The following is a 25,246-nucleotide window of genomic DNA, read 5'->3' on the forward strand; positions in this document are numbered from 1 at the left end:
CTGCATGTCACGCATTCCGCCTTGTTTCCCCAGACTGGGATCCGAAGGCACGGGAGTGCCGGCCACCGGGCCACAAATCAGAGCGGGAATTCAGGCGGAGGGGTAAGTATAATTAATGCATTCATTTTAATTTATTTAAATATGCAAATTGGGGTCCCGTCGCCAAGTGGTGGGGGGCTGCCTCAAGGCCTTGCCGCCGCTGGCAATATCGGGCTGGGCCCTCCTGGCGTCAGCGTGCATGGAAGCCCTCTCCCGAAGGCATTTTCCGGCACCGCCCCCCACCACCCCCCACCCCCCCACCACGAAACCCTATGTCGGGGGGTCTGTAAAATCCAGCCTAATGTTTCAGGTCGGTAATGTCTGCTTACATCTCATGCACATATTTATTACTCTGCATTGTCTACTTTTTTGAACAACTAGCATGTTTTAATGCATTGCCGCTGGGACCGATTAATATTCTAATTCTATCTATCTGTCTCCCTATCTCTCTTTCACAAGATATGAAATAAGTGAAGAAGCCATAACACTGCATAAGGCCTACAATCTGTTAGAAGGAGCAGGCTTGGGGGACCAAATGCTTTTTTAGTGGCACATGTTTCTTGTATTTGCAATTTCTTGTCTTTCCACTCTATAATTTCAGCACATGATCCAGATTAACGTTTTAATGCAGTACTGTGGGAGTGCCACACTGTTGGAGGTGACTTTTTTGGATGAGCTGTTGAACAGGGCCTTATCTGCCCTCTCATGTTTTTATAAATTCATTCTCAGTTTGTGGGCATCACTGACAAGACCAGAATTTATTGCCTATCCCTCAATGCTCTGAGAAGGTGACAGTGGGCCTTGAAAGGACAGTTAAGAATCAACTCCAAATATGGAGTTACATAGGGGTTAAACAGGAAAGGACAGCAGGTTTCCTTCCCTAAAAATTATTACTGAACCAGCTGGGTTTTTATGACAACCTGACAGCTTTATGATTTTTTTTTAACTGAATTCAATTTCTCGAACAGCTAATCGTGGCATTTCTCTGGACAATTAGTCTTGGGCTGTGGATTCTTTTTCTTTCCTTTTCTTTTGGGCCTCCTTATCTCGAGAGACAATGGATACGCGCCTGGAGGTGGTCAGTGGTTTGTGAAGCAGCGCCTGGAGTGGCTATAAAGGCCAATTCTGGAGTGACAGGCTCTTCCACAGGTGCTGCAGAGAAATTTGTTTGTTGGGGCTGTTGCACAGTTGGCTCTCCCCTTGCGCCTCTGTCTTTTTTCCTGCCAACTACTAAGTCTCTTCGACTCGCCACAATTTAGCCCTGTCTTTATGGCTGCCCGCCAGCTCTGGCGAATGCTGGCAACTGACTCCCACGACTTGTGATCAATGTCACACGATTTCATGTCGCGTTTGCAGACGTCTTTATAACGGAGACATGGACGGCCGGTGGGTCTGATACCAGTGGCGAGCTCGCTGTACAATGTGTCTTTGGGGATCCTGCCATCTTCCATGCGGCTCACATGGCCAAGCCATCTCAAGCGCCGCTGACTCAGTAGTGTGTATAAGCTGGGGGTGTTGGCCGCTTCAAGGACTTCTGTGTTGGAGATATAGTCCTGCCACCTGATGCCAAGTATTCTCCGAAGGCAGCGAAGATGGAATGAATTGAGACGTCGCTCTTGGCTGGCATACGTTGTCCAGGCCTCGCTGCCGTAGAGCAAGGTACTGAGGACACAGGCCTGATACACTCGGACTTTTGTGTTCCGTGTCAGTGCGCCATTTTCCCACACTCTCTTGGCCAGTCTGGACATAGCAGTGGAAGCCTTACCCATGCGCTTGTTGATTTCTGCATCTAGAGACAGGTTACTGGTGATAGTTGAGCCTAGGTAGGTGAACTCTTGAACCACTTCCAGAGCGTGGTCGCCAATATTGATGGATGGAGCATTTCTGACATCCTGCCCCATGATGTTCGTTTTCTTGAGGCTGATGGTTAGGCCAAATTCATTGCAGGCAGACGCAAACCTGTCGATGAGACTCTGCAGGCATTCTTCAGTGTGAGATGTTAAAGCAGCATCGTCAGCAAAGAGGAGTTCTCTGATGAGGACTTTCCGTACTTTGGACTTCGCTCTTAGACGGGCAAGGTTGAACAACCTGCCCCCTGATCTTGTGTGGAGGAAAATTCCTTCTTCAGAGGATTTGAACGCATGTGAAAGCAGCAGGGAGAAGAAAATCCCAAAAAGTGTGGGTGCGAGAACACAGCCCTGTTTCACACCACTCAGGATAGGAAAGACAATTAGTCTTGGGCTGTGGATTATTAGATATTAAAGACCTCATGGCATGATCAGAAGAAGATAGGGAATTCTGCCGCTATCCTGGCCAATATTTATCCCTGAATGAACATCACTAAAACAGATTAATTAGTCATTTATTTCATTTCTGTTTGTGGGAGCTTGCTGTGTAAATTGACTGCAGCATTTCCCTGCACTACAATAGTTTTCAAATGTACTTCATTGGCTCTAAAGCACTTTGAGATGTCCTGAAGTCATGAAAGGTGTTATATGCAAGTTATTTATTCTCCTTCTTTATAGCGTTGCCTCGCCTGCTAATTTTCCCATTACTTGTTTTCATTTTTCTTGTTCCCAAATCCTGTACAGATCATTTCCCTAGTAAAATGCAGTAACTCCTGTAACTATTATAAACATAGCAATTGAGAATTTTCAGGGCGACCTGAACTGAAGCACACAGTTGCATTGAGATTTGAGCTACTTGGTGCACTTTCAAAATGCCTTTCAATCTCTCAAACATTTCCCAGCCAGTCTCAATGTTTGCTATGGCTGTGATGCACCCTCTGTTGAAAATACTGGGTTATAGCAGAAGACAGCAGACTACAGTTTATGCATATTCAAATGTTTTTTAAAATGAAGTGGGCAACAGTATTTACATCCAGAACCAGTAGTAACGGTCTACTTTAATAAATAATTTATGTACCAAACATTTAAATTATATGAGAATGACCAGGTTGGTTTAGTGAGCGAATATTAGCAAACAGCACAAAATGTAAGATTTTTTTTATTCGCTCATGGGATGTGGGCATCACTGGCTAGGCCAGCATTTAAATTGCCCTTGAGAAAGTGGTGGTGAGCTGCCTTCTTTAGCTGCTGCAGTCTTTGGGGTGTAGGTACACCAACAGTGCTGTTAGGAAGGGAGTTCCAGGATTTTGACCCAGCGACAGTGAAGGAATGGGGGTATAGTTCCAAGTCAGGATGCTGTGCGGATTGGAGGGGAACTTGCAGGTGGTAGTGTTCCCATGCACCTGCTGCCCTTGTCCTCCTAGATGGTAGAGGTCGCAGGTTTGGAAGGAGCTGTCGAAGGAGTCTTGGTGAGCTGTTGCAGTGCATCTTGTAGATGGTACACACTGCTGCCACTGTGTGTCAGTGATGGAGGGAGTGAACGTTGAAGGTGGTGGATGGGGTGCCAATCAAACGGCTGCTTTGTCCTGGATGGTGTTGAGCTTCTTGAGTGCTGTTGGAGCTGCACCCGTCCAGGCAAGTGAAGAGTATTCCATCACACTCCTGACTTGTGCCTTGTAGATAGTGGACAGGCATTGGGAAGTCAGAAGATGAGTTACTCACCGCAGAATTCCCAGCCTCTGGCCTGCTCTTGCAATCTGATTCACTCCGCGTGGTATCAAAAAATAGCTGAAGACTGGCATCTGTAATGTTGGGGACCTCAGGAGGAGGCTGAGATGGATCATCCATTTGGCACTGCTGGCTGAAGTTGGATGCAAATGCTTCAGCCTTGTCTTTTGCACTGATGTGCTGGGCTCCCACATCACTGAGGATGGGGATATTTGTGGAGCCTCCTCCTCCACTGGATGTGGCAGAACTGCAGAGCTTAGATCTGATACATGGTTGTGAGATCGCTTAACTCTGTCTATCACATGCTGCTTCTGCAGATTGGCATGGAAGTAGTCCTGTGTTGTAGCTTCGTCAGGCTGACACCTCATTTTTAGGTATGCCTGGTGCTGCTCCTGGCATGCCCTGCTGCACTCTTCATTGAACCAGGGTTGGTCCCCCGATTTGATGGTAATGGTAGAGTGGGGAAATGCTGAGCCATGAGGTTGCAGATTGTGGTTGAATACAATTCTGCTGCTGCTGATGGCCCACAGCGCCTCATAACTGCCCAGTTTTGCGTTGCTAGATCTGTTCAAAATCTATCTCATTTAGCACGGTGGTAGTGCCACACAACATGATGGTGGGTATCCCCAATGTGAAGATGGGACTTTGTCTCCACAAGAACTGTGCGGGGGTTACTCCTACAAATACTGTCATAGACAGATGCATCTGCGACAGGTAGATTGGTGCAGATAAGGTCAGGTATGTTTTCCCCTCACCATCTGCCTTAGACCCAGTCTAGCAGCTCTGTCCTTTAGGACTTGGCCAGCTCGGTCAGTAGTGGTACTACCAGGCCACTCTTGGTGATGGACATTGAAGTCCCCCATCCAGAGTACATGCTGTACCCTTGCTACTTCTTCTAATTGGCGTTCTACATGAAGAAGCACTGATTCATCAGCCGAGTGGGGGGGAGGGTGCGGTAGATGGTAATTAGCAGGAGGTTTCCTTGTCTATGTTTGACCTGATGAGATGAAACTTCATGGGGTCTAGAGTCAATGTTGAGGACTCCCAGAGCAAATCCCTCCTGACTGTGTATCACTGTGCCACGGCCTCTGGTGGGTCTGTCCTGCCAGTGGGACAGGACATACCTGGGATGGTGATGGCAGGGACATTGTGTGTAAGGTATGATTTTGTGAGTATGACTATGTCAGGCTGTTGCTTGACTAGTCTTTGGGACAGCTTTCTCAATTTTGGTACAAGGCCCCAGATGTTAGTAAGGAGGACTTTGCAGGGTCGATGGGGCTGGGTTTGTTTTAGTTTTTTTTTTTAGTTTTAGAGATACAGCATTGAAACAGGCCCTTCGGCCCACCGAGTCTGTGCCGACCATCAACCACCCATTTATACTAATCCTACACTAATTCCATATTCCTACCTGTCCCCACCTGTCCCTATATTTCCCTACCATTTCCCTGCATTGTCGTTTCCAGTGCCTAGGTCGATGCTGGGTGGTAAAGGCCTGCTTGGGTATGCAATTGAAATCCGACCCGCACCCAACCCGACCACATCCAACCTGAACTCGACCCGGGCCCGAGTCGTTTGATTTTCTTCCCGACCTAGCACAATCCAACCCGACCCAACTATAGGAATGAAGTTCATTATATCAAAGAGGTTGTGCTCCACCTCGGATCCTCCGTTCCAGCAACAGGCTATTGCTGCAGAATCGTGCAGAAGGAATTGGGAATCGGAGCTTGATCTCGTCACCAACGGCACGCGCCCCCCTACTCCCACCCCCACTGCAACCTTCACATACAAGCACTTGTGGCCGAGTTCATTGAATAGTGATCAGGACTCTGCAGTACTGCTGATCTGCAATACTGTTTGATTGAAGACATCTGGTTGATCAGCTTACTTCCCTTTCCCTCCCTGAGCAAAAGGCAGCACAGTGTCCGACCAGGCCCGAGCACCGGACCTGGAAAAGAGACTCGACCTGATACATGTCGTCAGGTCCGGTCAGGTAGCTTTGCTCTACCAGGTGGTCCGTCTGGTCATTCCTTTTCTTACACTTTGTAGTGGTTTAACACAACTGAGTGGCTTGCTAGGCTATTTCAGAGGGCAGTTAAGAGTCATTGCTGTGGGCCTGGAATTACCTGTAAGCCAGACCAGGTATCAGTGAACCAGATGGGTTTTTGCAACAAACAATGGTTTCATGGTCACCGTTAGAGTAGTTTTTAAATTCCAAATTTATCAATTGAACTCAAATTTCACTACTTTCCATGGTGGGATTTGAACCCATATCCCCAGAACAGTAATCTAGACATCTAGATTATTAATACAGTGACATTACCACTGCACCACCATCTCCCAAACCTTTACAAGTTGAAATAGCATTAACATCTGAAGTTTCAGTTACTTATCTGGGGACATAAAATCATTGCTTGCGTTTCAAAGTCTAAAGTACAATAATCATTCTGCAGCTCTGTCAGACTCCTGCCAGTTATTATTTGATTCAGCAGTTAAAATATTTAATTGAATAAAATTAAATTAATTTAGTTGGCTTAATGCTCACCAAGGTAACTGATAGTGGCATGGTGCAATGTTCTTGAATTATGTACAATTCATCTGAACTGTCTCTTTCTTTTCAGTAGCTTTAAAGGATTAAAGAGAGAAATGGCCCAATTTTGTAAATGGTTAGGAGAGTTGATATGTTGTAGGCTCAATGACGATGAAGGGCCAAACCTATAGTTCAAGAGCCTACTCTTGTAGAAGAGTAGGAGAGAAGAACTAGTAATTAAGTGATGCCTTTAAAAGCCTGATCCAGTCCAAGCACAATATTTAAATGTTGTACTACACATCTATGATAGCACTTCTGAACTGGGAACTTTAGAATATTGCACCTCTGATCTGGATAGGGAATTGGTCAGTCCCAATATGTACTGTGCATTTGGGTACTGTACATCATAATGTTGGACAGAACTGCACATCTGATCTGGATAGTGTATTGTACTGTACACGTAATCCAGTACTGTACCTTAAGTTTATGTAGCCTTCAAAAAATCAATTTTATTACATAGGCAATTGAGTTGAAAATGTAATTTGAAAGAACCAGGGCACAACCAGTGCAATATCAACACGCTACCAAATGTTTCTATCAGTTGTTGAAGTTTCCAAGTCTTTGGAAGCTGAGAGAAAATTCAGACAACTGAATCTCTACTGGTAAATTCAAGCCTCAGCTTTGTGTACAAGTTTGCATCGCTATACATCCTGTTACAGTGAAGCAAGCTGGTGCTGACGTTATGTTTCATTTTTAATACTCTGAAGGTGGAAAGTCAATATGCAAAACTCCACCTATCAGAATCCTGAAGGGTTGCAGATTACCTGGTCTCCAAGTATACCTTTCCTTAGAAATGGAGACTGTTACGACCGAGGCGGCAGGAGTGCACTGTCTTTCTCTAGTTCCACCTCTCCACGGGTCACAACATATATTTAAATGTTTACCCAGTTACTGATACAGCCAATTATGTACTCTATTTTTATTTCAGAATAAATTACATCAAGTAGGTTTCTTTGATAAACAACAAAATTACTTTATCATAAAATAAGACTTAGTCAATAAAGATGCAAAGCTTTAACAGACAGTTTGAAATATGACAATAAATATATATTTATATATTCCCTTCTAAATAACCAACACACACACACACACATACACACACTGGTTAAAAGAAAAATCAAGAATTTTTCTCTGCAGAGATCTAGTTGCAAAAAAGAATGCTTTGGCCAAATACTTGTTAACTCTTGAAGGAAAAGAAGAAGATTTGAAATGATATCAGTTGTCCCTTTAGTCTGGCATCCCAAATACGTATAGACAGCTGTCACTGGGATCTTTCTGGAGCAGTTCTTTACAGGCGGCATCAAGGATTAATCTGGCAGGCTTTCCAGGAGAATTGTAGCATCAGGGGTTTCAACTCACAACAGTATTCAAAATGAAACCAACTCTTGACCACCATAAATCTTGACATGTGGCTTCTCTGTAAACAACTCCCATACTGAGAAGGCACCTGCTGTTTACTTAGCTGAAGACATGTGATTTCCAGTAAGTGCTTTTAAACCAAGTCCTTCCGGTGACTTTTTTTTTTAAAAAGGTCTAGTATCTATGGAATCACTTCAGTCCTCCAAAGGAATTCATCTCTACAATCCTCAACCATGAGTCGACACAAAAATATTTTTAAAAAGCACTTTCATAACAAGACCAAAATTCTGTACAGTAGTCCAGGTGTGGTTTCACCAGAGCAAAGTACAATTGTAGCAAGACTTCCTTATTCTTGTACTCCAATTCCCTTGCAATAAAGGCCAACATGCCATTTGCCTTCCTAATTGCTTGCTGTACTTGCATGCTAACTTTCTGTGTTCCCTGTACGAGTACACTCAAGTCTCTCTGAACATCAACATTTAGAAGTTTCTGCCTTTAAAGAAATATTCTGCTTTTCTATTCTTATTACCAAAGTGAATAACCTCACACTTCCCTGTATTATACTCCATCTGCCACCTCGTTGCTCACTCACTTAACCTGTCTATATCTCTTTGCAGCCTCTTTGTGTTCTTCTCACAGCTTACACTCCCAACTAACTTTGTATTGTCAGCAAATTTAGATACATTACTCTTGGTTCCCTTCGTCTAAGTCATTAATTTCGATTGTAAATAGCTGAGACCCCAGCACTGATCCTTGCAGAACTCCACTAGTTACAGCTTGCCAACTTGAAAATGCCCCATTTATCCCTACTCTCTGCTTCTCTCCCACCTCCTACTGGTCCTCCAGCTTCAAAAACCTGCCTGGCATCCTTAATTGGACAGGAGCCCCCATTTGACCCCAATGTCAAGGTCACATCCCAAAGGGCAAAATCCTGCCCCATGTCTCTGTAATGGCAAATAGATCTAAACCATTTATCTCCATTTGTTCTGCTTGTTCATCTATCTTACTACGAATGCTTTGGGCATTCACATAACAAGCCTTTAATTTTATTTTACTACTGTTCTTTGCATGGTCCTTATTCACTGTTTCACTATTATCAGTAAATTCTCTGTCCCTTCCTGTCACACTCAACTTGTCTTTACCCAAATCGCTACACTGCTCTATTGCCTCAACCTTTTAGATTTCTAAACTTCCATTTACCTGACCCCCACCCCCACCTCCCGCTTTATTAATTTATAGCCCTATCCACAATCCTAGTTAAACAATCCACCAGGGAACTGACCCCAGTCTGGTTTATGGGAAGCCCATCCCAATGGAACAGCTCTCTCTTTCCCCAGTACTGGTGCCAATGCTCTACAAATCAAAACCCCTTCTTCCCACACCCTTCTTTCAGCCATGCGTTTCGTTCTCCGATCTGCTTGACCCTACATGTGGCTCAGGTGACAATACAGAAATTATGACTTTTGAGGTTCTGCATTTTAATTTGCACCCAAACTCTCAAACTTTCTCAGCAGAACATCACGTTGGTTCCTACATGGACCACGACAACTGGAACCTCCACCTTCCACTCCAAATTTGTCTCCAGCCATGAGGAGATTTCTTTAACCCTGTCACTGGGGAGGCAACAAACCCTCGGAGCTCCTGGTCACGGCTGCAGAGACCAGTATCTATACCCCTGACTATACTGTCATCTATCACTGCCACATTTCTTTCCACTCCCCCTACTTGAATGGCTTCCTGCACCATGGTACTATGGTCAGTTTGCCCATTCACCTTGCAGTCCTTGTCCTCATCCATACAGGTAGCAAGTACCTTGTACCTGTTGATCAAAGTCAAGGGTCAAGGCTCCTCCATCATTACATCCTGGATCGCCATAACTACCTGTCGCAGTCACACCCTCCTGTCCCTGACCATTGACTAACAATGAAGTTCTACTTAACCTAAGAGGCCTAATTTTCTCCTGGAACAAAGTGTCCAGGTAACCTTCCACCTCCAATACCTCAGAATGTCTGCAGCTCAGACTCCAGCTCAACATTTTTCAGCCGACATTGCTCAAGCTGCAGCCACTTACCACAGATGTGTTTGTCCAGGACTGTAGATCTTTCCAAAAACTCTCACATGTTGCAGTCATGGCATACCTGTCATGTCTGTCTAATGATATTTATTTATTTGAATAGTTAATTAGTTACTAATTTAATAAACTAATAGCAAATTAGAGTCTCCTAGCTTGGAGAGGAAAGAAAAACACTCACCAGCTATTGGAGGTGAAACAAAAATAAAAGGCAGCACCTCCTTCCTCCTGAATTCCCACTTGCACCAAATTCCTGACTTTAGCACTCAGTTTACAAAGCATTGTTTTCCAATCACCCTGTGCTTCACATTCTGTGAGGTGGCAAACACTGATAGATTTTAAGGAGCATCTTAAAGGAGGAAAGTGATCTAGTGAGGCAGAAAGATTTAGGGAGGGAATTCCAGAGCTTAGGGCATTGGCAGCTGAAGGTGCAGCTGTCAATGGCGGAGTGATTAAAACTAAGGATACTCAAGAACCCTCCAAGAACTCTGCATTCTTCCAACTCTGGCCTCATATCCATCCCCACATTCCTTTACCTTGCCATTGGTGGCCATGTCTTCAGCTGCCTAGGAGCTAAGCTCTGGAATTTCTTCCCTAAATTTCTCTGCTTCTCTCTTCCCTTCAGGACCCTCCTTAAAACCTACCTCTTTGACAAAGCTTTGGTAACCTGTCCTAATAGCTCCTTCATTGGTTCTGGATCGGTTTTTGTCTGATTATGCATCTGTGATGCACTTCGGGATGTTTTACTATTGTTACGATCAGGTGAGGAGGGGTCGAAGGGGTCCCCTCTTTTCCTGCTCCTTATTTGACCACAGCAGGTTTATTTCTTTTTTAAGTGGCTATACTTGCCAGTTCAGTGAGTGTTTAAACTGTTTACGCATCATGGTCAGAAAAAGAGCCAATTGGACAGATTTTCTTGAGTTTAACAAAGAGGTTAGCTTTATTGTGCTCAAACTGATCTAAGTAAAATAATAAAATATGGTGCAACTTTCACACACACAAACACAAATAGGTTACAGAATGGGGAAGGATAGATTGGCCAAATTAGACTCCAGAGAAATAAAAGGTATACAGTCTGTGGAGGTTGGTGACTCAGCTGGCTTCCGGTTGAATTTGGTGGTCACGTGACTTTCCTTTGGTGGTCCTGAGGCTTCCGGTTTGAATATTGGATGGCAGATTTGGTGGTTCTTCAGCTTCTGGGAGGCACCAATGTGGATGGTTTCCTTGAAGGGAGTCTCTGTCTGTTCTTTCTGGAACTTTCACCAACACTAGCTCCATCTTCTGGCTAAGTCATTAAGCACTGTCAAAATCGATCAGTGAACAGATTAACACAATCAAACACAGATCAATTAAACCACTGAACACTACTGTCTGCAGCAGGGGATATGCCTTGGTGGTTAAGGTCATCAGGCAGAGTTCAAAGCTTGCAAGGTTTGAGTGGTTTGTCTCCACCGTATTCAGGTTTCCAGCTGGTGCATTAAAAAATCATCATTCGATATAGCACGTTATTGTGATACTATGTTAAATACAAGTTTTTGTTCTTAACTCTGTACAACACTATTTTAAATCTGTTTATTATATCTAATATGCCTGTGACACTCATTATAAATTGCTTATGCAACTTGATTAGACTAATTTGCAGTGTATGTTAATGTAAGATAAAATATGAAAACCTCTCCAGCAATGGGATATTTATTAATTAACTGAAAAGAAAAAAATCCAAATACAAATAGACTTTGAACTTGTGGTAGAAATTGTGTAATTATCATTTCCTAAACATTTGAAATCTTAGCACAGGCAGTGGCAATGGGGTAGGACAGAACGAAACCTGTTCTATTTATTTCTACCAATTTTACAAACACGGGCAAAAGACACAGTTTTTGTTGTTAACAGCTCACTAAAATTTCAGGCATTGTCATGCAGTGATTACAAATCTGTTGAATAGTACTGTATTGGGATCATTTCTAAAGATCTGGGCTTTTTAAAAAGAAAACATGTGGATATCAAAAACCTTGCATAAATGAATATTTTGCTTGACATAAATATTGTAAAAGGCCACATTTTTGCTTTTTCAGACCCTTCTAATATTCTAAATCATCAATCGTTCAGTAACAGTACAGCATCAGGTGTCATTCTACACGGTGACACTTTTAATCCGGTTATCTTTCACCATTACAAACTGATTTCATGGCCATCACCAAAAACACATTGTAAAATCTTGGGTTAATATACATAGCTATGTGGACAAGATTTTAAAAAATACTGCAATTGCTTCATGATGAAATGACATAGTCAAAGTAGTATATATGTATACTTCTGTTGATTACTTCAATAGTTATGTGGATTGTTACAACACCAGGATAAAACAGTCATCAAGTAGAGCAACACAATGCAACATCAGCTGACTACTGTACATTTAAACAACACGCACTCTGCTCGTTATTTAACGAAGCACCATTTTCCAAACTCCACAGTCAAGTTGGTGAGCAAGCAGGGAAAGGAAAAGCTGTGCATTGGGACCCAAGCTTTGAACAGCTCTGAACCTCAGGTTAAAGTTGTGAATCTTTGTTTTGTCAACTAAAACAAATGAATAGTGCTGTACCTCTAAATCTGATCTATTTTTCCAGCATGGGAAAGTGCTGTGAAATTCATTCCTACACTGAATCAGTCTATGATCAGTTCTGTAATCAGATCCATATAACAGAACCCCACTGATCATGATGAAAAACACAATTGCACATACTTGTAGCTTTGTCAAGGCCAAATGAAGATGATTACAACTGAATTGGCACTAACACCAAATTTCACCCAGTACATTCTACTTTATGTATAATATATACAGTACCGCTTCTATTTTCTTTTATATACACACATCAGGCTTCAGGATTTACACTGAGAAGCTGGAGCCTTGAGTTCATGCAGATATTTGGTCCTTCATCTCTCCTCCTTGATTCAATTTCCATTTTCTTGGAGTGCTTTGTTTCTCATTGATTTAACTATCACTATATGTGGAATTTCTTTCCAGCACTGTGTCTACCAATAATTCAGCACTTGTATTCTGCAGGATGTTACATGTTCAGAGTAGTTATGGGGAGATTACATTTCAATGTACATCCTCACACAATTTACACAGAATAATTCTTTCCAAAATTACCACTTTCATTCCCAGAATATTTAATGTGAAACCTAGAAATGCCACAAGAATGTATTAATCAGATAAGGTTCTATAAATTATAAAGTCTGCTGCTTTGATATGAGTTACTGGGCAAAAATTAAACATTCTTCAATCCTATTTGGCGCATTGGAATTGAGAAGTTTTAAAATTCTTTCCAACAGCGAAATATGCAAAATTGCTATTTCCATTGTCAGGTGGTTACTAAGGCTTTTTTCTAATTGTGATCATCGAGAAATCTAAAGATAGTTCGCCCTTTGGCAAAAAATGCTAAATATCTGAACAGTTACCACCCTTGTGCTTTTTGCATAAAGCCACTGTTAGCTTGTTGCATATATCTTTATATTATACATTAATTCAAATAAACTGATAACATATTAATAGCAAGTTAAAAATGATAAATTATGATAGTAATAGTAAAATACACTGCTGTTGTTAATTTTCCATTTAAGACTAGTGGACAGGGAAATGGTGCTAAGTATGATGTGATATCAAGTATACTTGTTTAACAATTTTTCCCCTCTTCTGAACTGAGGGATATTTTGCACCATTCACCATGCACTGAATTGAGGCTGGCCATTTACTCAGGGACCTCACCAAGTATGAGAGAGAGAGGAGATTTTCATCTCATCTACCTGCGCTGGATTCAAACCAGGTCTTATGGAAGTTAGTGCACTTTGGCATCCTGTCACTTTTAATTCTAATTTCATAACCACTCAAGTAACCAGTATAAAATGTGATATTTTTGATCTAGGTTATATTTACTGTCTATTGCTTTAGTTTCTTCCATATTTACTGTACAATCCACTCAATGATAACAGTCCCTCAGTGTTTCAAGTGGGTGTTAACAGTTAATGACTTCAAATAAAATTTCTCAGTACGAGAACTAGGCAACACACATTCATTACATCCTAGTTCCTAAACCTGTGACATTTAGTGTGGACACATAAAAGCAACAGTAAGGCTGCCCATCATTTTGAGCACTTGTCCAATCATGCTATGTACGTGGTTCTGAATTAATGAAGCGTAATAAGGAGGAAGAAACCATTTCTTTCACAGAAAACCTTTGGTAAGTTCAACATACCAGTGCACTCTTTTTATCATTTGTCTCATAGAATAAGTCAGCAGAAAGTTTCTGTACATTTTGAAAGGCAAATAAAGTACTGTGAATGATTTTAATCAGTCACTGAATAGCCTATAGTATAAAAGTTACTAAATAGACTGTATGATTCCCTGGCTGCTATGCATCCCAGCCAGCCCATAATATTCCACCAACTAGTTTAAAGGGCAGAAAATCATGGGTAGGAAGCACAGAGGCAAACTAATCCACCCCGATTTACATCTGTGTCACCAGATCTTATCACATTATTTGGTATTAGGGGCTAAATCATGTATAAAACCCATACCTCTGCAACAAATGCCCTGGCAAAGTAACAGATCCCCACCCCGCCCTTGGGCTTTTTATTGGCATCTGAAGAATAACATAAATTAAGTCCATCTACACATATGGCACCTTAAACGAAACCAAGTGAGGAAAAAGGCCAACATATTAATTTGATCACCTTTCACTAAATTAGCAGAGTTTGCTGCATTAGTGTGTTTGGAATGTTTATTGGTATTAACACAATAATATAGTTACAGGAACATTTCAAAGACCTATAGCCAGAGTTTCAATATTAAAGAGCATGTGAGGTTTGTGAGGATCATTAAAATCGGCAAAACTACCAGTGCATCCAGAAGCCGGCTCCAATGTGTAGATATCTGGGTTTAACTTAGGAGCATTTTGATGTGTGTGCATAACCGACCCCACACCCCACTCCCCGCAGAGAGGCAGGTTACTGCTTATAGTATTTCAATGAAACAATCTGAATGAGGTTTTCACCAGGATTTAAATTTAACAAGACATGCACAGGTTTCCCAGGCTCACCATTGAAACAAGAACGAGAAGACTGATCAGCAATTCATGGAGCTCATTAAATGCCAGACATCCAGACGTCAATAAATATTCAAACTGGGAAATAATTTGTTGAGAGTACTTGCGTTGGAGGCTAGTTTGTGCAATTTGGAGGTATTGAAACTTAAGATCAGGATGATGCAATGTCTGCCTCAGATTAGACCTTGGATGAGGAGCAAGATGACCATCAGCAGCAGCAATGGCCTGTTGTGGAGAGAGCTGCAGATGTCAGCAGAGAGGGGAGTAGTAGCAGAGAAGGAAACGGCAGAGGGGTTGAGGTCACGGGAGGCACTGTCCACATAACACAGTGCACAGGCAGAGGTTCAGCTTTCTTGACCTCTCAGAAGAGCACTGCTTCCAGAGGTTGAGTTTGCTGTATCTGATGGTAGCAGATACCTGCAGCCTCCTAGAAGACGACCTGCTGGACTGGTGGCCCCATGTTACCAGTGGCTGCCAAAGTGACCATCGTCCTCAACCTTTATTGCCTCTAGATCCTCCCATGACCCTACCAGAGACATAGTCAGGATCTCCCAGAGGTCTGCACATAAATGCATAAGGCAGGTCACTGATGGATTGTTGGCCAGGGCTGTGACAAGTAACTCACCTCCTGACTCCCCAAAGTCTGTCCATCATCTACAAGGCACAAGTCAGGAGTGTGATGGAATACACTCCACTTGCCGACATGAGTGCAGCTAATGCCCTGAGGACATGGGTTCAAATACCACCACAGCAGCTGGTGGAATTTAAATTCAATTAATTAAAAAAAGTCTGGAATTGAAAGGTAGTCTCAGTAATGGTCATGAAACTATCATCGATTGTCGTAAGAACCCATCTGGTTCACTAATGTCCTTTAGGGCATGCAACAAACTCTGCTAATTTAGTGAAAGATGATCAAATTAATATGTTGGCCTTTTTCCTCACCTGGTTTCATTTAAGGTGCCATCTTCCTTTACTAAAGGCTTTGGGGAGTCAGGAGGTGAGTAACTTGCCACAGCCCTGCCAGCAATCCTTCAAACTTGACTGATAAGTAACCCCACCAATGAAGTCCAAGTAGAATACGCCGACAGTCATATCACCACTAGATACATCATTGAGCAAGTGATTGGCATGCGCTGGACAGATCTGGAGCTGTCCTTCCGTACTCTTTAGCGAGGGCCTCCAGAATGGTTGCAAAGAGGATTGGACCTGCAGGAACAACAAGGTGCTAAGCACACTTTGGGCTGGATTTTATGGGCCCCCTGAGATGAGGTTGGAGGCGGGGGTGCCCTAGAATCGCAATAGGTGGTGGGAGAGTGGAGGGCCTGTTGCCGCCCCATCTCCAAGCGACCTTGCCGGGGCGGGATAGGCTGTCAATGGCCTTCCAGCCAGAAGCCAATTGAGGCCCTTAAGAGGCCTATTAAGGGCCACTTACCGCCACCGTTGGGATCTAACCATCAATGGATGTGCCTCCACCAGGTGGGGAGGGCACCTTGTAAAATGAGGTGCCATTCCTGTGGGCTTGGGGGCAACTTGTGGCCTACAGAGGATCGCAGCCAGGAAACAATGGACCTCCCAGGACTTCCGTACCACTGAACCCTACGACCACTACCCCCAACCCCCCTCACCGGGGCCTTCGGGACTGGCCCCAGCAATGCCACCTCACTTACCTAAGGCCCAGGGTTCCAGCGCTGGGCCTCGGTCCAAGGCCTCTGCAGTACCATCAGTGGCCACCGCTCCCGGTGGCACTCCCAATACTGCTGAGCTGCTGGCCCTGTGATTGGCCAGCAGCTCTTGGAGGCAGGATCGCCATCTTTAATGGGATGGGGATCCAGGAGCAGGACACTTTGGTTTGAAAACAGTGGAGGATTGCTCCGAAGGTGGAGGGTGGGGGGGTGGTCTTGATAAGGCCTAGGTGGGGATCCCCCTGCCTTTTTGGCCCCGTACCAGAACCCCGCCTCCTCCACAAAATCTAGCCCATTGTCTGTAGAAAAACCCAATGAAGCGGAGGAGGATAAGGAGGAGGCGGAGGATGAAGTTGGAACCCACTAATGCACCAACACCTCACATTGCTGTCCAGGATGCCAAGGATTCCCTTATAGCTGTAAGGTTCAATTCATCACTACCACTGGACCGATGTAATAATCACATCCAAGGGCTCCTCTACTCCTGCCCCAATCCTATTGACACAAAGCAGTCCTTGAATCAACCATCCACCCATTGCACATCCTCCCGTTGGTCTCATTCATCAACAAGCAACTGAAAAGGTGAGTTGCTGTCTCGTAACCAAGAATTGGTAACATGGCTGATACTGCAAAGTAATTAATTTTATATGATTCTACTAAACAACGAAAACTAAATAAAGTCACATTTTGTTAAACACCCATTGTGCATACTAACGTTGAACTACAAAGCTTTACTCTTCCTTTTCCTACTGCTCCTGCACTGTGTCCAGCTGAGCAGAGCTGTGCCCTCTGACACGGACTCTCCACAGTTGTCCCTGCCACCACCATCTGCGCATGCTCACTTGTGAACCCAAGTATTCAGCTGAAATACCAAACTGACTACGTAGCTCGGCCCATCGAAATGTGAGTATATCAGTGCTGACGTCCTGTGATGGTGGACCCTCAAAAGGACTCTGCTCCTCTGAGGATTCATCATCTGGGAGGTCCACCAATTGCTGCTGTATGTGCAAAGGTCTTGGTGGAGAAAAAAGATACGAATTATTTGCAAGGTAAAAATGTTGCAACTTAGCAATATGAAGATGATCAAATTTCATTTGCTGCTGAAATCAAGTCAACATGACTGAGTGTTTTATGATGTGTGGGTTGCTGATCTTTAATTCTGTCACCAGGTAGTTGGGAGTCCCAATCTCTACTTTTCTGATGCTTAGGGACATTAGAACACCACTAATCTCTATTACTTGCTTCTCTCCAGCTGTCAACTGGGAAATCTATGGACAACCACCCTCTTCTGCAACGGGAATGAGAACAGACCTAGAACAGACTGTAACCATATGTGTTCACCTGATGGATGCAGTGTATTTGGTGGGGTTAAATATCAGGGAAAGCCATCCAATTATGTAAGGGTCAGGGTGAGTGACAGTGGTAGTTGGGTATGTGAGGAAGTGCATAGAAAAAGAATGATGGGTGCGTTTGACAGGTAAGTGGGTATGAAGTGTAATCTGATGGAGGAGGCTTGACAAAGCAGAGTAGGAGGTGGGGGAGATGGTGTGCACAACAGTATATAGATGAATGTGCAACTGTACTCACTTTTCCTGACCTGGTTAGATTGTTAAAGTGCTTCCTGCATCGAAGCCAGTAGCGTGGCACAATGCGCCAATTGCTGACCTCCTTTGACACCTCCAGCCATGCCTTCTTCGCGGCAGCAGCAGGTTTCTTCCTCCCCTTGCTGGGGAAGAGTATTTCTCTCCTACTCCTCACTGCACCCGGTAGTGCATCAAGGGATGCATCATTAAATATTGGTGCAATCTGTGGCCATCCTGAATCCATTACAACACTTCTCCCTCATTTTGTTGCAATACCCAAATCCTCCAAATTCCATCCTTGGATTGGACCTTTAAATGTTCTAGTTGAGATTGCATCATGTGGGTCTGTGTCATGCCCTCTCACACATTCAATGTCAAACCCAGAAGATGAGCAAAAAAAAGGGGCTTTAAATGTGGTAGCACCATTGAAATACCACAAAGGAATGCAATGAAACCTCTTCCGGGTTTTACACCCGTCATTGCACTCCCTCTGTTCAGAGCGTGCCTCAAAGTTATTATCGGGGCCATTGCTATGAACAATAATATAGTTACAATAAATTTTCACAGACCACTTTCAAATGCCCTGACTATGAATGATCTGTAGTCTTTTTGTCATCTTAATTTTACAACTTTGTGCTAAGACCAAGCAACAAAAATAATTCAATTTTTTAAAAAATAATTTTACAGATCCATAAGTTAAATTCCACTGATAATGTCAATTAAGTTGCTGTACATTTCATATAAAATTTAATCTCCATAGATTTTACTTTTTAATATATTGATTACCATAAGCATTTTAGCAGTGCCAGTAAAAATTCCATAGTCTCCTGATATACATTTTCTAATCGGTTGAAGTTGAAGATGTACTTAGAAAGAGAAACTAAATGAGCACCATTAACCATTAGGCCTGAATTGTTATCTTCCCTTTGGTAAAATGTCTTACCATATGCTTTCCTTGTAGGGTTCCAATGCAATTGAAATTATTTTTTCAGACAAACCTGACATCTACTAACTCTTTGTCTTTGTAATTGCTCTATTTTCAGAGTTTCTGATGGAGCAGATAGTCCAAACTGGTGGCTTGGTTGCACAGTTGTCAACCAAAAGCTGTATTTATCAGTAAAGTAGTGGCAGGTGCCACGAGCTCCTTGGCACTCGATGAATGGCGTTGAGCGGAAATCCTCCAGGCAGCTCCCAGGGGACGTTAGAGACTGGCCTCCTCCTTCAGCACCCGCTCCTGTGTGCTGCAATAAGAAGGGAAGGTGTAACATTCATAGCTGAAGTTAAAACTGTAATACTGCTAGTTTTATTTTACATTTTATAATTCTAAACTTCAATCTCATGCACCACTCACTGAATAAGAACCAAAAAGATGAGCAATAAAAAAAAAATGGGGGTATAAATTGGATAACACCTGAAAATGGGCGAGGGGGTCATGACGCGTGATTAAACTGTGCCTGCTGACATGCCAACTTCATGCTGCCTGCTCATTTGAATGATCTCTGCATGCAGCCAGTGCTAACCGTGCTGTTCATTGGCTAGAAACATCACCAGGGGACTAATATCATGAGTGGCTAGCACCACTTAAAGCTAGCCTGCAATGCTTAAAGGTGAGGTGCAATGTAGCTGGAGCAGGTGTTGGGTGATATGGCTAAAGGGAATCTGACCTGGGAAAGAGCACAACAGGGGAGACAGTAGGCTCCAAGGTTTTTGGATGCTGCACTGGATGTTTTGGTGGAGGAGGTGGAAAGGGAGAGAGATGTCCCATATCTGTGGGGGAAGGGGGGACAAGGAAGCCTCAGACATATTATTAAGAGACAGTGGGAGCAGATAGCCATGGAGGTCAATGCTAAGAGTCAAGTCCCAAGGACCTGGATGCAGTGCTGAAAGAAGTTCAATGACCTCACACAAGTGGTGCATCTTCAAATGCCATATCCTATCAAATGTCCCAGTAGCCTCAGGAATGCTGAATTCACCACACCACCATCACTCACCCACCAACAATCTCTGTCAATCAAGACTCATACATAACATTCATATGCTTCAGCGCGCCCTCACACACTTTACACTGCTGCAAACCTCACAAACACAGCTCACGGCTTGTACACACAGTCAGTTATTCCACCATGACAGCCACATTAGCCAAACAGATTACACAACACCCATTGATGCACTCCATTCTCTCTTGCAGGACAAGATGGTGCACAACCTAAGCCAGCAGGAGAGGGGGAGAGGCATAGCTGAATGACTTAACACCCATGGAGTGTATGGTGCTGGTCATTAACTGAGGCCATGGCCACTGGCAGGGCTGAAAGCATCAAAGATTACAGTATCCTCACACATCCCACTTCTCCCTCATCCCACACACACTTCTGATTTACAAGTGGCAGATGGTATACATATACACCTCTTACTTTCCCCTTCTATCTGCATCACAACCTTACCCTTTTTCCCTTCAGATGTCCAAGAGGTACAACCTGGCCAGGGAGTGGGGGAACATCAAGAAGACAGTGATGATGAAGACACAACACCGTCACTTGATTTCACACTCGCAGCCATCAGCTCACATACTGACACCCATCTTAGAAGTTAGGTTAGAGGCGTGATCTGCCTGTGGTAAGACACTGGGCATGAGTGGCCTGCAGTCAGGGCAAAGGGCAAGGATAGTGCAGATGTCAGCTCGCTGGAGGGCGAGGCTGCACATGGGTTCCACTGTGGGGGACTCAGATGAAGATTGTAATGAGGCAGCCTACAACTGAATGCTGATAAGTTTGCACAACAAAATTCTTGGTGCCTTGGGAAGCCTGCCAGAAAGCCTGCGCTCAATGTCAAGGAGCATGGAGGAGTCAGACACCAACTTGGCACAGGACATTGCGCAGAGCTTGGAGCCCATCCCTTCCAGCATGGAAATGGTGGCCAATTCCATTTGTACACTTGTGGACCCAATCGTGATGCAGCGTGTGATGGTCAATGTCACAGCTTCCATTGCAGCACAAGCAGCTTCCATCAGAAATCTGAGTGCTGCAATGGAAGCTCAGACTGCTGCCATTGTGCTTGTGGATTACAGTGTGCAAAGGAGTTTGCAAGGTATCAGAGCAGTCCGTAATCTGTCCGCCAAGAGTTTACTGGGATTGCTGATGCGCATCCGGGAGAGTGGCAGTGGCTCCGAGGTGCACGAACCTGCTGCCTCTCACAGGAAGAAAGCATCCGTCCTCCCATTCGGCCAGTGCCCTTGTTGTTGCCAGTCAGCCAGCCAGCCCCCACTGTTGCTGCCCATGCTGAGATGGTGCAGTCCGAAGCTCAGAGCTACTCAAGGGTGCCTTCCAAGGCCTCCTGCAGCCTTCACCAGCCATGCTGCAGTCACTGGGGTAGCACTGCATGGCAGCACTAGACCGGGCGAAGGCCCACAGAAGACAGGCATTAAGGGAATGCACAAGGGAGATTAGTTCATTTTTATATGCAATATGAAATGATTTCATTTGTAAATTTGGTTTGGAATGTTTGTTTTGTGGTGGATTTTATTTCTGCTTTGTGACCAATTGAATGCTGTGATGGTCAGTGACAGAGGGAAGGTAATGTGTGTAGTTGTTGCTAATTGTAGAATTGGGGTTGCGGTCACTGGTATCGCAGTTGGATGAGTTCTTTACGTGGACAGAAAAGGGCTGTCAAGGTTTCTCCTTCTTCTTTCCTCATGCTCCTCTTTGTCTTTCTCTCACTGTATATCTGGTGGAAAGCACTGTCCCCTCATGATGACTGACAAGGTTGTGTAGCATGTACCAGACTACCACAAATCATGACACCCACTCTGCCAAGTATAGCAGGGCTCCTCCAGAGTGGTCCAAGCAGTGAAAGCTTTGCTCCAGCATGCCAATGGTCTGCTTTATCACATTTTGTGTGGCAGCATGACTTTTACTGTGTGAATGCTGCATATGTGTGCATGGGTTACACACTGGAGTCATCAGCCCTGTTGTCAGCAGGTAGCCCTCGTCACCCAGTAGCCACCCTTTTTCCCGTGGTGGCTGAAATACAGATGGCACAGCAGACTGCCACAGAATGAAGTCATCACAACTGGTGCCAGGATACCAGGCATTGACCTGCACCTGCATGATATGCTGCCTATGGGCACACACCAGTTGGATGTTGTGGGAATGGAATCCCTCTTGGTTCCCGTATTGAGTTGACATGCGGTGCCTGCAAAGCGATGTGTGCGCACTCAATGGCACCCTGCAACATGGGGAAGCCTGCAGTCCGAGTGAAGCCACAGTCTTACACTGCCTGCCTGTCTCTGGAAAGACAGAATGAAATTTAGTTAGCTGCCTTTGAGTAGAGAGCCTCTGTGCCCTCCCTTGCACAACACTAGACGCAAATTGCGAGATGAGGTTGCAGTTTTGGCTACAGCAGGTGGCAGATTTCAGTGAGAATATCCTTATTGAAGCGCAGACATCTCACACATGGTTCCTCACTGATGTTCAGGTCGGCAAATTGCTCCCTGAACACCCTGGGCGGATATGGCCTCCTGCTGAGAACTCATCGCCTACCCCTCCTCCCCCCTCATCCCTCCTCTGGTTGCACTGCTTTGTAAGGCCTCTGTTTGGTCTCTAAGTCATACTGTACTCCAAGGGGAATGGCTACTAGTGCACTCATGTCTGGGACCAACTGGTTTGTGCAGAAGCCTTGAAGTCTGCAAAAAGTCCTTCAGCACCTGCCATATCACTCCTTGTAGACTTTTTGCAACTTGAAACAACTACTGAAAGCAAACACTTGTAGAATAGTAGCAACAGCCAGAAGAAATCAACCAGCAACTAACCTGTAAGTAGTTCAGGATCCCTAAATAGCCCTGCTGCTGAATGCATGTTCAGCTATGTGAGGTTAAAAGAGGGGGTTGGCTGGAGCATTAAGCTCCAAAAGGGCAGCGCTGGTGTCAAATTAGCATTACACACTGATTGAGGTCATGATCTGCCTGCTCTGCATTCCAGACGTTCACTGCGTGCACGCTAACACTCTCACCGATATGGCGTCCAGCATGATTCGGCCCCACAAGAGTGCACGTGCACTGCAGAACCACTTTGAAACTCTAAGGGCACTCGTAGTGCCCAAAAACAGGCACTAATGAGTCCAATTTCTCACCCAACCTGTTTACAGTCTAACACTCTCTTAGTCCACTTGGCACATGAGAAAGACAGTCAGCATAGGTTCAGAATTAGCATACAGGATGAAGTTGCATCCACCAGAATTGCACCACTACTTTTCACCCAGCACCAATCATAACCGCCCTTCTATACATACCAACGACCTTGTCTGTGAAAAGAGTTGAATATCAATACTGCGCCTCGGCTGATGTATCAGGAGGTGACCATGCATGTTATTGAAAACTATTCTTCCAGATCAGTTTTCACTATTTCTCAGATTAGCTGGCTAATATCAGCAAAATTTACTCCTTGGCTGTAAGTTCCCAATCCAATGTCACTTGAGACTGGTTTTGGAACTCAAGCTTTGTAAACAGATCATCAATTCTTCGGTGTTGTAGGGAGATGGTAGATCACTGGTTCCATTATTTAACTGCATTGTTACATGTCATTTTCTGTTGCCACTGATAATTATTAATATTACAAAGGTAATACACCATGTGATAAATTTAAAGCTAATATATTCCATTTTGGTTTTATAATGATGTGAATAAATGCATGTTTTAAGTGCACAATCTATTAAAAATTCAGCTTACCATCAAAAAAGAATATCCAGTCCAAAGGCTGACCCACCCTGATGGGCAAGGAGGTATGGTCTGGTCCTGGCTATGTACAGCCACTGCGACAGAAGGCGCCTCACAGACAGAACACCTACTGATGTAAGGTTCGATCTCTTGTTCAACGAGTGGCATCATGGGAACAGGTGCAGTGGTAGACAGCCAATAGGATTTGTCATTTCTAGTGGCATAGTGGCAAACTTCATCAATGCTGCAATATGCAAATGGCATAGTACTGAACATTGGCAGACAAGAGCCAGCTAGACCTGGGAGAACAGCAAGATTGCAGTAATGGTTATCAATAACTATCAGATGAAATGATCAGAAGTAACATTATAAAGTATCTTGAGAGCCATGCCATTTAGATGGGTTACTGTCCAAACACAAACTCAGCCAGTCTTCCTGTTGTACACTAACCACAGCAATGCCACTCCTGAGCACTGCCCTCCTCTTGCTGTACAGCGACAACACCAATCACACACTCCCATTTTTGTCGCAGGCCGTGAGGAGACTTTCCTGCCAAGCCACAGCTACCTTAGTCAATGAGTAGCAATCCGCTGTTGTGTCCAAAGTGGCACTTTCTTTCCTGAGTAGTAATACCACAGAATTAATATTATTGTGAAATCAGAAGTCCCCAAACAATACAGATGAGGAAGGGCTGAGATTCCATCCACACACTGTTTCCAGATAGCTGATTTAGAGCAGCAAGAGGAGGACTCCACTGAGTTGAGAAAGAGAAAATGCCCACAAGGGATGCTCCAGATGAAGTACCCATGTGTGGATGTTGGCTGAGGTGCTCCATAGTTGGATAGCCTGTCTGCAACCACTGTCAGGCTCAGATTTGGCCCTTGGACAAGGGACTTGGTATTTGCTGCCTTGCGAACACTGTCCAATTGAAGAAATTAGGAGAACAAAGGGAAAGGAAAAATTGTAGGGAAAATAAATGTAAAATCCAAAAGTTTTATGCTGTGGCGTGACACTGCTGAGCCTGGTTTCCAATGTAAGCTCTTATTGCCACTGTCTGGAGTAAACATCAATTTAGGTCTTGGAGCTGTAAACCCAGTGAGTTATGAAGTCTGTGCCAATAAACAATACCACCCAGTTCTCACGGGATTTACAGAAATCTGCTTCGTGGCTTAAACAAAATGCTGTATAGATGATCATCTATTAGTATAAACTGTCCAACCAGACTGCTGCACATTAGTTCTCAATTTATTATCTGTTCATTCACAATACGTACAATCACAACATTTTTAATACAGGAAGCACGTTATATTGAATTGAAATCCCTTATTATTAGGCTGCTTAGTGGGGTGGGGGGGATGTTGTAGGACTCAAGGAGGTTATAGAAATGGGGAGGAGTAAGGTGAAGAAGAAATTTAAACATGAAGATGTGAGTACTAAACTTTAGCCACTGAAGGAGCAGGAGCCAGTGTAGGTCAGCTCAAATAGCAGTGCTGAGCGAGTGAAACTTGGTGGGAGATAGGTTACAGATAGTTTGAGCT

General features: G+C 44.0%; 1 protein-coding gene across 1 annotated transcript in view; it reads right to left on the bottom strand.

The window, feature by feature from the left end:
• Positions 1-10,938: 10,938 nt before the first annotated feature.
• Positions 10,939-25,246, bottom strand: part of LOC137375058 (collagen alpha-4(IV) chain-like) — a 226,548-nt gene continuing 212,240 nt past the window's right edge. Inside the window, exons 47-48 of the mRNA XM_068041685.1 lie at positions 23,721-24,007; positions 10,939-19,242 (exon numbers count right to left, since the gene is read on the bottom strand). Coding sequence (XP_067897786.1) covers positions 18,982-19,242; positions 23,721-24,007 — 548 coding nt within the window. The 3' untranslated portion in view covers positions 10,939-18,981. The remainder of the gene's footprint in view (positions 19,243-23,720; positions 24,008-25,246) is intronic.

Source organism: Heterodontus francisci, chromosome 11 (assembly GCF_036365525.1).
Source record: "Heterodontus francisci isolate sHetFra1 chromosome 11, sHetFra1.hap1, whole genome shotgun sequence".
NCBI lineage: Eukaryota > Metazoa > Chordata > Chondrichthyes > Heterodontiformes > Heterodontidae > Heterodontus > Heterodontus francisci.